Source organism: Xyrauchen texanus, chromosome 33 (genome assembly GCF_025860055.1).
Source record: "Xyrauchen texanus isolate HMW12.3.18 chromosome 33, RBS_HiC_50CHRs, whole genome shotgun sequence".
NCBI classification, from domain to species: Eukaryota; Metazoa; Chordata; class Actinopteri; order Cypriniformes; family Catostomidae; genus Xyrauchen; species Xyrauchen texanus.
The window spans coordinates 34821917-34841504 of NC_068308.1; the positions used below are offsets into that span (position 1 = coordinate 34821917).

General features: G+C 35.9%; 1 protein-coding gene across 2 annotated transcripts in view; it reads left to right on the forward strand.

Moving 5' to 3' along the window:
- LOC127626436 (cadherin-12) overlaps window positions 1–19588 on the forward strand; it is a 221021-nt gene that overhangs the window by 164655 nt on the left and 36778 nt on the right. For both annotated transcript variants that reach the window (XM_052102204.1, XM_052102205.1), the window contains one exon: window positions 17389–17642. In XM_052102204.1, the coding sequence (XP_051958164.1) occupies window positions 17389–17642 (254 nt within the window). The remainder of the gene's footprint in view (window positions 1–17388; window positions 17643–19588) is intronic.

Genomic DNA, 19588 nt, shown 5'->3' on the forward strand with positions numbered 1-19588 from the left:
GTACACTAACTTATGACATGGCAACCAACCAAAAAATAAATAAATAAATAAATGATTGGACATAAAATATTGATTTGCGTTGAAATTATGTTTTAATGTGAGAAGACAGAGAATGCGGAGTCTCCAGAAACTCAGAATTCCACTTTTGATTTGCATCTGAGTTCTGTTGGTGTTTATATTGCGAAAGGACCGTTTCACTGCTCATTATCCAGTTTATTACACGACTACTTGGCAAATAAATCAATAGACATGGAATATTGATTTTAGTGGAAATTGTGTTAACAATTTCTCTGAAGCCCATATTTATTACACACTGTAAAGGCATTACACATGCATTTTACAACATCCATAATGTCTCATAATACACCTTAGAATAAATTGTAAATTCTCATAAATAATTATAACTACAGTTATTATACATTATAACACTTCCCCTATTCTTATTTATACATAAACAGTCAAAAGGCTTTATGATGTAATCATATTATAAGTGGTCTTTGCCAGCTTTAAGTGAAGTTACAAAAGCATTATCTTCTTATAAACAGCCATAACATAAACTTGTAACATACAATACATTACAAGTCAATTATTTATATGTATGCAAATAAGATGCAAAAATATTAAAATGTATTGAATAGAGAATAGAGTATAAAATCTGTTTGATTTTATATATATATAATTATTATTATTATTATTATTATTGGGTTTTATAAAATTTACATTGAATGTGTGTAATTTTGTATTTTGTTCTTATGTAATAAATATAACTTCCAGCATGACTTGTAATGTCTTATTAACACTTAAAAATATATTATGGATGTCTATAAGATGACTTGCATTTGTCCCTTTACTTAAATACCAATAATATATTTTACAGATATACACTGATCAGACACAACATTAAAACCACCTGCCTAATATTGTGTAGGTCCCCCTCCTACAGACAAAACAGCTCCAATATGCATCTCAGAATAGCATTCTGAGATGTTATTCTTCTTACCACATTGTACAGAGCGGTTATCTGAGTTACCGTAGACTTTGTCAGTTCAAACCAGTCTGGCCATTCTCTGTTGACCTGTATCATCAACAAGGCATTTTGTGTTTTTAAGTATGAACATAAAGACACACACATACACGCACACAGACGTGCTTCGTGCATCCCTCTCTCCCATCTGCCTCTGTCTCCTCTCCTTATATACTCAAGCCGCCCATCACTGGAACGCGAGATCGGTGTGACACAGAGGTGGAACTCATTCACCACTTATCTTACCGTCCTCGCTCTGCCCAGACGCCACATGGCCCCGCCTTGCTCGCCACAAATATATTATACCTTCTGCAGATGAAACTGGTTGTCGCATGTGTTATGATGCATTATACTCTAGGGTATAACTATAAATAGGATAGTATTATAATTAGGGCTGTTAATCGATACAAATTTTAATCAAATTAATTACATGATGTCCCGATTAATTAATCGTGATTAATCGCATATACAAATATTTGCTGAGAAAGCCCCTCTTATAACAATAATTCAATAAATAATTATGAAATAATTATACATAGTTATCTTTAAATATTACAAAATTATACATACATTAGAATACAATGTATTGTTTACTACCATATTACTGAACATAAACCAGTCATTGACACAGTTCACAGCAATCCATTTCACAAGTCAATTTGTCAATCAGTTCAAGATTTATTATGAGGGCTTGTTTAAGGACCCGTCAATTCCAACAAGCATCAGACATACTTGTGAATCATCTCGGGTACGTTGCGTCATAAACATAACATGTTTAGGTCACTGTGTCAAGTTAAATATAGTTTAATACTTAGAACACATCTTGAGATCCCTTAGTTCGGATTTGCGCTCCATCAAGTGTTTTGAACACAAGAACGTAACGCATGTCTGTTTTGTGCTGTCTGGTTGTTTTCTTCACTGTATAAACTTTGCGTTGTCACACAGCTGAAATTTCAATTACTGCCCACTGGAGTAAACAGGTGGTACTACAAGCTTGCATATCTCAGGAATCTTCCTTATTACAATCATTACAAAATTACAACATTTTTTACGCTTTATTTTTTATTAAATTAATCGCACTGAATTAACGCGTTAAATCGACAGCCCTAATTATAATGTATTATAATTGTGGTTACAAATATTTATATTGTGTATTATGAGACATTACTAATGCATTATAATTCCTTTAAAATGCATTATAAATTTGACCAGAGATCACAGAGTGGTACGAGAGGTAGGAAAGATGTCTCACAAATCCTCGATGACTGATGAAATGTCACTTAATCCTGGATGTTCAGACATTATTCTGAAAAATCAGACCGCTGGATGCTGCAATTGACCAATAAGAAATTAAGGATTCCAGAGAACCTTGTAATAATTAGTTGTAGTTTAGTAAGTTAGGTTAAATGTTTGGACAGTGTATATGTTCGTGTTAGTGTTTATTTAAAGGACAGTGTATACTGTGTGGCACTGTAACTGATGTGGCACTGTAGTCACTTTTGTTGTCTCTTTTTTATGTCTTATTTTTTGATGTTTAAATGCTTTCTCATATCCCAGCTTAATATGCAGAGACAATTTCCTCAGAAAAGTGTACACTTTCAGGAAAAAGGTATCGTTTGAATCTTCACTGGCAGGTATCGCCGACGGTCTTGCGATCGGTATTGTTTGCATTAAATGTATGTTATTAACATACACTTCTTATTTAATCTTATTTAATTTAATCTAATACTTCAGCTTTGCTATTTAGCCAATGTTTCACAATAGAAGTGTTACTGCCTGAGTAATTTCTTAATTCATGTCAACAAAATATCAAAGCGAGAGTTATGAAAATGAAACCGTTATAAAGACGCAGGCACATATTTAATTATGTAATCTCCATACGAGTTATCCTTGGCAGGCTTCCAGTAGAACATTTAGTCCAACAGTGTGCACATTTATGGAAATGTGTATATATTATCTTATTTACTTCATAAAGAATTGTTATTTATGTCAAGGGCTAGCACTGGGGTGGTACCCTCACGAGGACCTTTATTATACATCTAGTTAAAATAATAATTTGTGTAGTGTACATAATTTTACCCTAAGGACCTGTTGTTTACCTTTAGGAACATGCATGTTTATGACAAGAACTTCCCTTTTTGTCTCCTTAAGGGTAAAATTATGAACCCAAAACAAGTGCACACCCCAGTGATGGCCTTGAACCTTAAACTTGACCTTTTTTTCTGAGAGTGTAAACACTGTGCTTCTGTGGTGCTCTCAAAACGTTGGGCTCCGTACTCATGGCAACAATGTAAATCTGAGACTGAACTGTAACTGATTTAAAGTATATTCGTCATATTGTGATTCAGTTTGATCACGACTGGTGACACTCTTGAAGATCCTTTCATTTGTTCTTAGTCACTGTAATTACCCTTCCAACATATTTTCTCTCTCTTTTTCCCTCTATATCTTTCATTATCTTGGTGTAAAGTCATTAACCGAGGCTATACAGGGTTGATGTGGCCACTCACACATACTAAAAGGGCAATGGTGCTCTTGACATTCTTCTACGGCTAAACCTCCTCACCTCCAATAATCCTGCAGCTTCCTCTGACTTTTAATCCCCATTCATGTCCATCCACCATCAATACTGGACACGGACGGCCAGGGAGATGCCATGTCTGGTTCAGCCATTTCACCTTACATTACGATCTGCTGTGACAACTAAAATGGAAATCTGATTCACATTGTAAATAGGGGTGTAATGTAACAAATTATAAATACTCAAGTTACTGTAATTAACTACTTTTTCCCAAGAATTGTACTTTTTTAAGTAGTTTAAAAATTGTATACTTTTACTTGAGTACATTTTAAGTGCTGTAACATTACTTTTACTGCACTATTTTCCCAATGTCTGTGTTCGCTACTTCCCTGTCCTGATTTAATATTTATCTATCAACATGATTGGCTAGAGAGAGTCTTGTGACTCCCGTCATATCAAATCGTGTGTAAAAAACTTGAATGGCAGCTGCAGATCCGGCGCCAACTGATATGTATATGGAGGATGCCTCAAACACAGTTCAACACCTGAACATCACGGCTGCACCTAAAAGGGCTTTTCACAGTGAAAAAGGCCAATTGCTTGATCGTGTCATGTGAGTTTAACTTGCTCAAGCCAGATATCAGCATTAATCCTGCCTCTAATTTGAAGGAACATATCGAGGTAAATTTCATATTTCTGCTTTCTAGATTCTGTGTCTATAATGTAGATTATTGGGTTTGATGTGAGAGATTAAGGCAATGTTATCAATAGGGCTGGGTGATAAAAAAATCTTGATGTTTATCTAAAAAAAAGAGAGATGTCTGCAATATCGATGATAAACTTTTCAGTCATTTTCCATGCTTAGCCTATATTCTACATCTAGAACAGGGGTGTTCATTACATAAATCGCGATAGCAAGACAACTAGATAAAATATAAAAGATTGACTTTTTATTTCCTGACGTCTGTCACTGTGTGCTGTTTGATTGACAGGCACTAATGTTTTAGCGCTATTGCGGTTATGCACCTAAACGATCAAATACACTTTATAATTACGCCAATGCCCGTCTTGATGAGGCATTAATGTAAACGCAGTCGGTTTGGTCGAAAGTGAACGTATGTTTTTGGACAACATATAAAATGTTGTACTTGAAGTGTACATGTAACCGAATTGAGCACTGTCTATTAGGCTATGTCATATAAAGGCTATTTATCAAACAATATCAAGGAAACGAGAAAACCACTCACTACTTTTGGCTGAATAACTTTAGTAGCTTTAAAAGTATTCATGTAATTAAAAAATGTATAATAATATTTTTATAATATCGAGAGAGTGTTAATTTGTATGATAAATTACCAGGAAAGTAGAGATGATAAAATAATTTATAATTATGTTTAGCCTTTATCATGTTTTTTCTAATGCCTGATAGTAAAGTGTCAATCTTTGTAGAGCAATATTTCAGGTGGAATATTCCACCAGTCACAAACTTCAGAAAATTGTGCACCATGCATTTGAATGAGAACACAACTAATTCTGGGCTTAAAAGGTACAATAACTAAATCAATGATGAACATTGTATCTCAAAAGGAGGACCCCCCCATTTGCTACTTAAAGAAATAGTTAACTCAAAACTGAAAATTCTCTCATTATTTACTCACCCTCATGCCATCCCAGATGTCTATGACTTTCTTTCTTCAGAACACAAATTAAGATTTTCAGTAGAATATTTCTGCTCTGTAGGTCCATACAATGCAAGTGAATGGATGCCAAAATCTTGACACTCCAAAAAGCACATAAAGGCATCTTAAAAAAAGCCTAATCCTGTCATATATTCCCTTTCTATATCTAGACTTTTATGTTGAAATTATTGTGTAGTTCCCTGTTCCTGTTTCCTGTGTTAGTGTTGTAGTTCTTGTAGTTAGTTTTTATTTCATGATTGATTCTCCCTGATTGTTTCCCCGGGTATTCCATGTTTTCCTTTGTGTATTTAGCCCTTGTATCCCTTGGTTAGTTTGTCAGTCTTTGCATGTATTGTATTATGCTCTGTGCTTGGTTCCCTGTGTTTTGGTTTACATTTTATTCTGAGTTAGTTTGTTTATTCTTTTGTAAATAAAGCTGCATTTAGATCCTCATTCTTCGCCTGCCTTGTTACAAATCCATGTGACTATAGTTGTTAAATCCATGTCTTCAGAAGTGATATGATAGGTGTGGGTGAGAAACAGATCAATATTTAAGTACATTTTTGCTAGAAATTCTTCTCCGTGCTCAGTAGATGGCGATATGCATCAAGAATGTGAATCACCAAAAACAAAAGAAGAAGAAAGTGAAAGTTAAAGTGGAGATTGACTGAGCAGGGAGTAGAATGGAAAAAGGGGTGCTTATATATATTTACATTTATGCATTTGGCAGACGCTTTTATTCAAAGCGACTTACAGTGAATTTATTACAGGGAGGGTGTATTACATTACATGGGAGGGTGATCTAGGTGAGAGGGAAGTTTCAAAAATTTTCACTTTCTTGCTTTTTCTTGTTTTTGATTATTTTAATTGATAAAGAAAAAGTACAAAGAAAATTATATATAAAAAAAAAACAAAAAAACAAACAAAAAAAACACTGAGTTTGTTTTCCGTGAGAGTTGTCTCGTGTCGGAGGTAGGGATGGCGTCTCACACTCACGCGAGTGTGCAGGCGTCAGGCCTGTCGCTCCGGCATGGGATCAGGTGTGTGACCCAGGCAGGTGTGCCTGTAGAGGATGTGTTGCTGGACGTGGCAGAGCGCGTGGGGCATGAGAACATCATTTCGGCGTCTCGGATGAACAAGGCCGTTGTGGTATTTTTGAAGGAAGAGAATCTGGTTCATGGTTTGATCGAGAGCGGGATATCGGTAAGTGGCACTTTTGTTTCTGTTCAACCTCTAGTTTCAATCACGACGAAGGTGACGGTTTCTAACGTTCCGACTTTTATTCCTGACGCGGACATTGAGCGAGAGCTTTCTCGATTTGGAAAACTTGCCAGTGGAATTAGAACTGTTTCACTCGGCTGTAAAAATGCCGCTTTAAAACATGTGTTGTCGTTTAGGCGACAGGTGTACATGTTTTTAAATGAACCGACACTGAATATCTCCTTTCGCTGTGTTTTTGAGGGCAAGTCGTACATGATGTACGCGAGCACGGGAGAGATGCGGTGTTTTGAGTGCGGGAGTATTGGACATGTTAGGCTGTCTTGTCCTCATAGAGCTGAACTTGAGAATGAAGCAGGCCCTAGCAATATTTCAGATAAGAGGAAGGAAAATGAAGTGCAAAAGAGTAGTGTACCAAATCTAAATGAAGCAGCAGTGGTGAATAATGAGGATCAGAATGTGGATTCAAACTTGAAGGAAGGAATGATAATAGAAGACCCGTCCCCTAATAATGAGAAAGATACAGAGGAAGCTTCTGGTAGTAAGACAAAACAAGGAAAAATGAAGAAAGTTAATGTTGTAACCGATGTGGCTGTTGAGGGAAGCACTGTGGTACAGGGGTCTGAGCAGGGTGATACTGTGGTACAAGGGTCTGGGCAGGGTGATACTGTGGAGAGTTCAGAGAATACAAGCCAGACGAATGATGATGCAAGCGGTTTGAAAGGTGATGTTTTGGAAAGAGGAAAGATAGTATCTTTGATTAAGAAGGTGCAATCAGATATGGTTGATGAGGAGATGGATGACGATGGTGATGATGATGATGATGATGGTGGTGGGTTATCTGATTTCTCAGATGTGTCAGATGTTTCACAATTAAGCTGTGAGCAGGTTTATTCACTAGATGAAATAAATAAATTCCTAGACGAAACCTTTGGAAAACCTGTTGATGTACGGAATCATTTTTCTGATCTGAAGAGGTTTGAGACTTCTGTTTGTTATTGGCAGAGGAAGGTTGGAGAAGATGAACTCAGTCGGTGAAAGAGATTTCGTTTAAAAAATTTCTTGCAAAACTGCTGAAGGGGTAAAACCCCTATAAAACGTAAATTCAAATAATTGAATCAATGGTTTATATATCACTCAGGATGGCTTTACTACACTCTTCATTTTTTCTCTCTCTCTTTTCTATCTCTTTATAATTTCTATGGAGATGATAAGGGTAGCTTCTCTAAATATTAACGGAGGGAGAGACAGGAGCAAGAGAGCAATGGTGGCAGAATTAATCAATATTAAGAATGTAAGTGTTTCTTTTTGCAAGAAACACATACAGACTGTAATAATGAATTAGAGTGGTGTAGATGGTGGTAGGGGAGAGCGTCTTCAGTCACGGCTCAAATTTGAGTGCTGGAGTAGCTATTCTTTTCTCAAAAAATTTGAACCTGAAAATGTTGTCAACTGAAGAAATAGATAAGGGTAGAGTTTTAATGGTTGCTGGAGAAATAAATGAATTAAAATTTATTTTTATAAATGTTTATGCTCCAAACAATGGCTCAGATCGTGTGGATGTGTTTAGGAAGTTGCAGAGTGCATTAAGAAAATGTGATAATGATTCTTGCATCATAATGGGTGGGGATTGGAATTGCACTACAAATTTTCTTTTAGACAGGAACAGAGAGGAGTCTCATCCACCTTCTAGTAATGCTCTTCAGAATATTATTGATGAATTTGAGTTGATGGATGTGTGGAGGAACATGAATAAGAGAATTAGACAGTATACATGGGTTAAAATACTAGACTCTAATGTAACTGGAGCAAGATTAGATAGAATATATATAAGTAAAACAAGTATGAATAGAGTATCCAATGCTAATATTTTCCCTAACGGTTTTTCGGATCATCATATTGCAACCATAGATTTTAACATTATTACTTTAGCACGTCCAAGGTTTTACTGGCATTTCAATACTAAATTGCTGCAGGATAGGTCTTTTTGTGAAAAGTTTGGTGATTTTTGGAAATTGTGGCAGTTGAATAAAGGTAATTTTGAAAAAATAACACAATGGTGGGAGGTGGGGAAAGCACAGATAAAGGTTTTTTGTCAAAATTTTTCCTATAATACTACTGTGTGTGTTAAAAAGAAAATTGAGCAGTTGGAGAAAGAAATCATTGGTATGGAAAATGTGATGGATGTAAATGTTTTGGGTGCTTCCAATGATTTAAGGAATAAGAAACTTGAATTAAGATCCATCTTAGAGGAAAGAGCGAAGGGCTTTAATTAGAGCAAGAATTTCTTCCATCAAGGACATCGACTCTCCCACTTCTTATTTTTTTAATCTTGAGCGGAAAGTTGCACAACAAAAGCGCATACTTCACCTGCGCAAGGAAAATGGAACTTTAACATCAAATCCAACAGAAATGAGGAAAATGGCAATGGATTTTTATGCTGATTTGTATGGACATACTGACTGTGACTCTGGGAACATGGTACAATTATTACAAGGACTTCCAAAGTTGCAACCTGAGGATAAGAAAAAGCTTGACACCATGATCAGCCTTAACGAACTTTCAGATGCAGTTCAGCAACTCTCCACAGGGCGTGCACCAGGAATAGATGGTTTGCCTGCTGAATTTTACAAGACTTTTGGACTGTTTTAGGTGAAGACTTTTATGAAGTTTGTTGTGAATGTTTTGAAAAGGGAATGTTGCCAACTAGCTGTCAGAGGGCTGTGATCTCTCTCTTACCAAAAAATGGAGATCTAGGTTTTTTAAAAAATTGAGCCCTGTTTCTTTGATGTGCTCGGACTATAAAATATTGGCAAAAGTTTTAGCCAATAGGTTAAAAAAATACTTACATATTGTGGTCAAAGGAGAGCAAACTTATTGTATTCGGGTCGTACAATCATGGACAATCTGTTTTTAATAAGAGATGTTATTGATGTGTCTATTAATGAAAATTGCAATGTTGGTTTTTTGTCTATTGATCAGGAGAAAGCTTTCGATCGGGTGGGTCATGAGTACATTTTCAAAGTCTTGGAATCTTTTGGGTTTGGGAATTGCTTTATTTCATGGATCCAATTGATGTATAAAGGGGCTTCAATAATGCTTAAGATGGGGAATGGTTTGACTTATCCATTGGCGGTGAAAAGAGGTATTCGACAGGGGTGTCCTCTCTCAGGGCAACTCTATAGCCTAGCAATTGAGCCCCTGTTATGCAAATTAAGAAATGGATTAAGGGGTTTTATGGTCCCAGGTGACCCAAGGGAGTCGAGATTTTTTGTGTCGGCTTATGCTGATGATGTAACTATTTTTGTCACTGGGCAAGAAGATATGCAAATATTATGTGAGAGTTTGGATGTCTACGAGAAAGCGTCTTCAGCTAAAGTCAATTGGGGAAAAGTAATGGTTTTATTGTGGGCCAGTGGGAAAATGGTGGGCCACCTCCACTTCCTGGGGGATTGCATTGGGGAAGAGAAGGTATTAAAATTCTTGGAGTGTTTTTAGGAGTAGAAAATTATAGAGGAAGGAACTGGGAGGGTTTGCTGGAGAAGGTGTCTGCTATGTTGTCTAAATGGAAATGGCTATTGCCAGAGCTATCCTACAGGGGTAGAGTTTTGGTTACAAATAACCTGGCCGCCTCCATGTTATGGCACAGACTCAACATTTTAGAGCCACCAGATGACATTGTTAAAAGTATCCAGAGGAAACTGGTGGAGTTCTTTTGGTCAGGACAGCATTGGATTCCTGCGGCAGCTCTGTATCTTCCAACTCAAGAGGGGGACAAGGTTTGGTTGACGTAAGGAGTAGGATCAGCACCTTTCGATTACAGGCAGCTCAGAGACTGCTGTATGAGGAGGACGTGGGGTGGACGGATGTGGCATGCGCTCTGTTGAGAAGAACATCGAATCTGGGATACGACAAGCAGCTGTTTTTACTGAAGGTTAATGAACTGGATTTTAATCACTTGACTTCATTCTACCAATCAATGCTAAAAGTGTGGAACATGACGTTTTCTGTGACCAGAGAGTTGTTGCGACCACAGGACTGGATTATGGGAGAACCCCTGTTTCACAACTCTTGGATACAAACAAATATTTTGTCTTCAAGCAGTGTGAGGAACTGTCTGGTCAGAGCGGGATGTACAAAGATCGAACACCTAAGGGATGGCAATGGGTGGAGGACGGCAATTTCAATTCAGCACAGGACAGGAATACGTTCTTTACGTCTCTTGGATCGGATGTTGGAGGAAATACAGTCAGCACTGCCTGGAGCCTGTAGAGAAGCACTGGGAGCCTTCGCAGGGATGGAGCTACAGAGTTCCAGCATTACGGGTCTCTGCTGCACGGGAAAGGCCGGATGATGAGGATTCTTTTGTGTCCTTTAAAACCCCAGAGTTGGGATTTTTTCAAGACATTGGCAAAAAGGCATTATACATTGTGTGTGTTAAAATGTCTCATCAAACTGTTTTGAGAAGGGTTAAAACATGGAGGTGGACAGAAGTGTTTGGGCCGGACTTCAGAGGGTGCTGGAGATCTCTGTACAAACCTCCTATTGAGAAGCGTACTGCAGATTTACAGTGGAGACTGATGTATGGTATAATAGCTACTGAACAGACACGTGGCGCACCTGAATCCAGAAGTAGGGAGGGAATGTCCTTTTTGTGGAACGGAGGAAACGGTTGATCACTTGTTTATCCAGTGTGAGAGGTTAAGAGATCTTTTTAACTTTTTAGAGGTTTGTTTCGAAAGCATGGGTGAGGAATTTTCTTGTCAAGTTTTTATTAGTGGTCCAAAGTACAAAGTCAGTGATCGAAGGAAAGTGGTTTTATTAAATTACCTTGTGGGAACAGCTAAGATGGCAATTTGGAAGACACGTAAAAACAGGATTTTGGGAACTGGTTCAGTTGATGCAGAGAGAGTTCTGAAAGGGATGGTGACTGCTCGAATTAAAATTGAGTATGCTTATTTCAAACTAGTTAATAATATTATGGATTTTTCTGCAGTGTGGTCAGTGGGAGGTTTTTTGTGTGAGGTTGGGGAGGACGAAATGTTGGTTGTAAAGATGTAATGAAAGGGCTGCAATCTGTATTGATGGGATTGTGTTTTAATTTATTTTTAATTTATTTATATTTTTGTAGTTTTTTGGATGACATATTGGATTGACATATGATAAATGATAAAATAAATATGTTTTAAGCCTCTCTCTCTCTCTCTCTCTCTCTCTCTCTCTCTCTCTCTCTCTCTCTCTCTCTCTATATATATATATATAAAAGCACCCCTTATAGATAGATCTGGGGAGTTCACAGTTTATGGAAATTAACTTATTGGGAATCTAATTAGCACCATTTTAATTGGTTTTTTTATTTAGTTAGTTTTTATTACTTAAATTTTCACCCAAAAATTAAAGATCTGTCATTATTTACTCACTCATGTTGTTTCAAATCCATATGCAGAAAAAATATTATATTTTTATATATATATAGAGAGAGAGAGAGAGATTAAGAATCTCTATACAGACTCTTTCCCACAGGCTAACAAGCTCCAAAAAATGACCAATAAATCATAAAAGAACCCTAACTGTAATCCATACACCATCATCAAATGCACAAAGAGTGTCACAGAGTTTCCCCTTCTGTTTAAAATCCCCCTTTAAAAAAACAGTGTATGGGTTTGGAACAACAGGAAATAAATAAATATATATATAAATATATATTATATCGTCATCTGATACTCCCAAATACCAAATGATTGGATGATGGCACTCGGAACATAACCCCCAAAAATGCATTCCCCTCTCTCTCAGCTTGAAAGCTGTTTGCTATGGAAATACTACAATGTCGAAGGGCAAAACACATGTTTCTGCCATACAGAACTCTAACAGTGCATTAGCCATATATTTTCTGATCTGTGGGTGCCATTATTTTATACCTGTGGTGTTTGTTTTCATCTTAGATAGTACCAAACTAAATTGCTCATGATGGAAACCGTATATAGGCCAGATATGTGATCTTTGTCTCCTCCGCCATTTCTATATCTCCCAGAGAGACAGATCGATCGCAAGAGAGAGACAGGGATGATTGTACAATAGGATTCTATATTGTGCTTCTCAGGCTGCAAGACTATAGTCATACAAACACAAACACACACATTTTACGGCTGTCATATTGATGATAGATAAGCTTTGATTTAGAAGCAATGAAATGAGAATCCAAAATATACTGTATTTCAGCAAAAAAAAAAAAAAAAAAGGACTATAAATAACCCAGAAATCAGAAGAAAATAAGCAAGGGAGCATGAAAGACAATTTGACTTGTTTGTTCGACATGCCTGAAAGCAGTTGTGACAAACTCCAGACAGACTGATAAAGGCACACTTGAGATCTGATAAAGGGCCCCCATTTATGAAATGATCAAAGGGAGCAATTTCTGCAAAAGATAAAGAGTAAATAAATAAATTATAAAGTAATAGAAACCTCAGTGGGTGTCCAGCATACTGTAAAAGATGTTGGCATACTTTTTTCTCTCACTTAACCTGCTCACTGATTGCGTCATTTGTTTGTACATGCTGTCTGCGTTGTTTTTAAACACTGTTTATAACACTCTTCTCCGTTATTTGATGAATCACTGCTGTCATAATTTCTATAAACTATACACAAATGTCTCTTTTGAACAAAACCTATTTTCCAAGGGTGTTAATAGCGCAAAGGAATTGTGCCAGGCAAATAGCGCTGTTTTTTTGTGAATAAAGCACAATTTATAGTATGACAAATTTGCATATCCTTACAATTTACAGTGTTTTTAAAAATAATGACAATTACTTAATTCAAATATGTATGGCGTTGCGTCCCAGGTAGCAAAATATACTCCGACCAGCTCCGATTAGAATCTCAACTAACAGAGCCTATCCCTTTGGCCCGCTCCCATCTCCTTTACCTGGAGCGAATGCCTGTTTACTCACTCCCCGATTCCAGACGGAATAAATCGGCCCAGATGTGGCAGGCGGTGGTGCGCCGACGCTGCCGGAGTTAAGCCAGAACCGGCCCGAAACTATAGTGGACAGCGCACCAGAGCTGGCCCATGTTCATTTCTGCATGTAACCACGTACGGTTTATTATTGTTACCTTTTAAAATAGATGTTAAGCCTAAAAGTTATATTGCATTTTTATTATATTTTATAATACAGTACATAAATTATACATCTTTATAGCATCTCATTATAATACATGTACAAGAAATCACTTGAAAAATTTTTTTACAGCATTTCTCAAATAGCAATTGTTTAATAAGTATAATTTTAAACATATACAACAATTGACTAACATAAGTATAAAATACATGTGAATAAAAGTGATGATAGAAACAGCAATTAGGCCTATATAAATATGTATGAAAATGATGTTTTAAACAATACAGTTTGGTAAAAGGGAAAGCACACAGCTATTTTCTTTGGCATTAATTGGCCAAATTTTATACTGAGTAAAATTAAATATTATACATTTATATAATATAAAAAATATTGAAATAATTTAAACAGTTTGTTTGAATCAAACTTATCAGGAATAATTTTTCAAAGTAAATGACTGTGTGTTGGCCTATGCTCATTGTTTCCTTCCGCCATTTCTATCGGGAGCTTTTCATGGTAATTGTGCAACAAGTCTTTCCACATTTGCTTCCTGCAAATTGTTTGTTTGGCGTTTTCCTTTACTGTACCTGGACAATGAATTAATAATAAAAGCAACATGGTCGAACTGAATGCAGACATAATGAAATCAAATATATTTAATTTGTTCCTGTGTTGCCAACACCTGTATGTCATTTGACAATGCAGAGTCCAAAGATTTAACAATAAGTGACTGCATCCAGCATGATTATATTGAAATGTGTGTAACATCAAGTAAAACTAGTATATACACTTTCCCCCTGATCATTATGGTTCAGAATCTATAATAATTACAAGAATAAAAAACTAAAATAAAACAAGGTTTGTTTTAGCAGCAAAAATGCACGTAACGTAACATAACAACATAACATAACAACATAACATAGCATAACAACATAACATAACATAACAACATAACATAGCATGGCTTGCACAGATCCAACACTTACAGTGCAGTATTAATATATGACATTTTATATTAATATCTACTTATGATATATTAATTATATTAATATAAACGTATTATTTACTTTTAATATTTGTAGTATTTTATTATTATTATTGTTACAAGTTTTGCAAAATAATAGCAAAATTAGCTGCAAAAATAAATGCCATCTTGTGGAGCACTTGCTTCTGTTTCACACATGACTGAATACAAGACTGAGCACAAGCTGGTCCTGAATACATTATTTAATAAATTACAATAATGACAATTGTGCATGTGCACAATTTTATTGTTTACTCTGTGCTTGTGGGATTTAAATGTATCCAAGTAACTTGAGTGTTTTGACTATGTTCACCCAATTTCGTTCAGATCCATTTAATGATTCAGTGACCATTTCAGGTAATCCCAGAATGTGGTGACAAATGACTGTCTTGTGTGAAATGAGTTAGTCACTGACTCAACGATCAAAAGTAAATTTTAATCCTTTAAAATGTGTATGTCTACAGACCTACAAAGAGACTAGTAAAGGTTTTAAGCATTATAAGAACAAAGTAAATATATATTTTCCTTACAGTTTGTCAACTGCACACCAACATAGAGATAAAAAAGAGGAGCTGATATTAAAAATAGCTTTACATAACTAATACAGATCAAGTAATCTGCTTAAATTGGCAAAAACAACCGATCAAACTATTACCTCACAAATATAATGTAAAAAGTATAACTTAATGAAGACTGTATAATGAAGAAGGTGCTATTTTAAACCCCACAATGTACAATGTGTGCTTAAAAGAAGGATTGTCCTTTGTTTTTGTTTTTTTCTGCAGTGCATTTCACATAATGCTGTCAATCAAGAATGATATGCCAATAAATAACTCGTGTTTGTGTGTTCCTCCCCTCTAGATTATTAATTTAGATCAACATCAATGCCGATAATAAAAACATGGATAAATGAGCATTGTTGAAAGCAACTTTGTAGAAATTAATGGAGCCTCGTTGATTAGACTGTTTGAACGCTTAAAATTAAACATAAGGGTTGTTTCAGCTAATGAAACTCGCCTGTGATCGGCAGGATGGTCGCTCAATCAGCCCAAAGTTGCAAAACGCAAAGAATATTGTATGTACTGTAAATCCACCATTTGGACTTGTTATGGGTTTAGCTTGGAAAACATGATATTTACATGGTAAAGTCATGCTGACATTTCCAGCTTTTAATTTACATTTATATACATGTTCACAACGTACTAGTTCAAAGTAGACTTAGGATGAAGTCTTATTTCTTCAAGGTTTGGAGAAAAGGAGTGTTTTGTTATCACAGGTGTCTGAAGATTATCGTCTGCCATTTCTTCAGGGTCTTCAGCACTCATTTCTTGATTAATGTAAATAAAAACAAGCTCTTTACATCAGCTATGAGCCTACTGTCTTTATCAGTTTGTAGTATGTGAAGAGAAATAATAATGTGTCTGTACATGCAAAGTGAAAAGCAACAGAATAAAGTGCTAAAATGCAATACTGATTGCGTTTAAGGCGAGTCCGTTACACTTCTTGTAAGCATATCAGAGATTTAGCAGAGGATCAGTCCTATTATGATACTTGCTAATATTATTGACATTATTTTGAAAATAAGAATATACTACAACCACTTGAAGGTTTGAGGTTATTGGTGGTTATGAAAAAAAATGACTCTTTTGTAATATTTACCTGTACAAAGGATTCCTCTTCAGTCTTACTGGCCTTTTAATGGTTGAAAATATATATATATATATGGTATTAAAAAAAATACAATAAAAAAAAAAAAATATATATATATATATATATAAGTAAGCGCAGTGTAGTTCTAGCGGGAAGACTAGCAGCTGTACATCATTGTACCATTAGCGGAGTAATTCCCAGCCAATCAAATGTAAGCCATTGCTTTATAAGTCTGCTCACAATTTATCACATTGCTGTTTCAGTGTGCTAACACGGCAACCTCCACCACCCCACCACCACCAGTTGAGTCCCGTCCTGCATGGGGGTATGCTGCTCGCCCCTGCATCCTATCTCCGGCATGATATGACGGTTCCGAATATAACTTCTTTGGACCGCCAGACAGGGCACGCCAAAGAGAGACATTACTTTTCTGTTTTATATTCATCAAATAAATGTCATCTTAAAATTCACTCAAGTCTGCGAGTCTTCCTGATAGTATATATATATATATATATATATATATATATATATATATATATATATATATATATATATATATATATATATATTAGTATTTACATGGTTAAGACATGCTGACATTCACTGCCTTTAACTTACATACAGATTTACAATTTGACTGGATGCTTCTTTCTTTCTAGTTCAGTCAGTCTTGTTTTCAAAATAACCTCAAATTCTTTATTTTCTAATACTTACCAGACAAAAAAAAAACTAATCCTCTTCAATCTTACTGGCCTTTTATAGCCTGAAGAAAAAGGGGAAAACAACTTTTTGGAATACAAAAACCTTGATAAAATAAGAAGAATGACTGGTGGTATAGACAGCAGAAACAAAACATAGAAATAAAAAAGAAGCTGATGCTTTTTTTTATACAAACTGCATTGATCGTCTTCATCATCATCATCATCGAGTGATTTCCTCACAAAGTCTCATTGCAGCATAGCGTAGAGTGCTTAAAGCACACCACTTTCAACAGTTCATAAATTAAACATGAATACTATCTTGTTTATTGGCTGTACCAATTACTAGTTGGTACAGAAACGAGTCACTAAGCTAATCAGGTGGTTAGTAACAAAAGTGATGCAACTACTTCATAAATTCGCCCCTCACAATAATAATTGTTTGTTTTTTTTCATCAGCCGCTGGACTATGAGACCAAAAAAGCCTACACATTTAAAGTGGAGGCCTCAAATGTGCACCTGGATCCACGATTTCACAGTTTCGGCCCGTTTAAAGACACAGCAACAGTAAAAATCAACGTTCTGGATGTGGATGAGCCTCCTGTCTTTAGTAAACACTCCTACACAATGGATGTTTACGAGGATACACCGCAAGGAACCATTATAGGAGCCGTGACTGCACAGGACCTTGACGCAGGAAACAGTCCAGTCAGGTAAGCTTTACATACAGTACATATAAAAAAGTCTGATTGACCTTGTTGAGTTCACAAACTCACGTAGTTATCACACGAACGTATTGGAAATAAATTGCACCCTGGTTGTGTGGTGATAAATAAACAAATAAATAGAGATTGGATTGTAAATGGGGACACACACTTGCATTCAGTCACTCAAAGTCTAACCCTAGCAAACAATAACTTTCAGAGTTTAAGCAGCAGCTTGTTGAAAATGTACTTAGATTTATAGTCTATTGTTTTTTTATAGTTGCACTTATAAAGATTGCTTTCAAAGTGTCACAAGAAGACGAGCCATTGATGCACTGTGTGGTCCCAAAAACAACCAAAGAAACTCCCATGATACAAGTTTTATATATTTTTTTGCTTCTGAATGAATATTTCATTCAATATAATACAGCAAAATGGACAAAAGCATGATTTGTATGTGTGAAAGTGCAGTGTTGCTCTTTTGTTTTGGCCTATCTCCATTAATTATTTAGACACTTTCTGAGATTGTTCAATGAGGATGTGCACTTCCTCAATGGAAAACAATAGTCCCCAATGAGTTTCCGTGAGAGTAGAACAAAGCTTTTAAAATCCTACTAGAGGCCAACCTTACATCGTCCATGCGGCCTACAGAGTGAACGCAGAAGGCTAAATAGCTAAAGTGCTTTTGATACCACCGTAAATCTAAAGTTTCTGCAAGTTTCTCCTAAGCTTTTAAGCTACAGGGGTAAAAGCTGCAGTGAAATAAAAAATGAATGGATTTATGAAATAAGTAAATTCAACGGAAGCTGAACGTTTCATGTGTGCTAAAGTTCACTCACTAAAACATTGAACGTTGGGTTCCCAAAAGAAGAGGTTGCAGCCCCACAGCTAAAATGTATTGATGTTCTTGGAACATAGCCTAATATCACAATATGCTGTGTACTTATGATGGCAAATCGATGACAAAAATCGAACGTGCGATAGATTAAAGCCAAGTAAGGTAAAATAACTTGTGCAGAAAATCTCCTGTGAATGCAATACAAGCACTCGCGTGCGAAGAAATTTCTGCCGCAGGAACAAAGCATTCGTCAAACTTTGCTTGCACGAACACCTTTTCATTTTGTCAGTCGTGGGGTTGGGTTCTTTCTGTTTTGTGTGTAACCTCAAATATCATCGGTTACTCCCTTTTCCCGGAAGTTAGTTGCGATTGACTCCATTTTATTACGAAGAAACATGACGAACTCACCTGACAAGGCTTCATCAAGGGACACTCTGCATGTGAGTCATTATTACTTTATTTGTTGCTAATTCTTCATATAATAACAGTGCTGATTTAATGTTACATAATGGATGTAAGTTCTGTGTATCTTTGCCAGACACTATAAAAACAGGAAGTTGACTAGCTAATTGTTGCATTCCTGTGAGGTTACTATAGAACTTTAAGAACTGCTATTTATTTATATATAATATACTATCCAATCTGACGTGTGTCATTGCATTTGTAATACACTTTATAATTAATTGAAAGGCTGTGAGCCGAGGAAAAGAAATTACAGCCTTAGTAAAAGGAGTTTGCAACTTGTCTGGTGACTTTTAACTACTGATTTCAAAGTTGCTATATGGGGACTATCTTTAGTTTGCATAATGTATGTCACTTGACATAAAAAAGTAAATTAGTGTACATATAAATAAGCATGCAATATAAACATTTTAGAGAAAGCAATTTTGTTATCAGTCTAGATATTGCTGTGTGAGTGGTTGATTGTGTTTTATTATGCTTTTCATCCCTTGTACGAGGGTTCCTACCTACATGTCACCCACTGCAATGATTTTAGGGCTAAATTGTGCCTAAATTGTAATTAATAGCTGTAGTTTACTGCACCAGAGTCATATTAGCCTTCTTCACTGGATACTTTTCAGAGATTACACTTTTTAGATCATTGCTGTCATACACA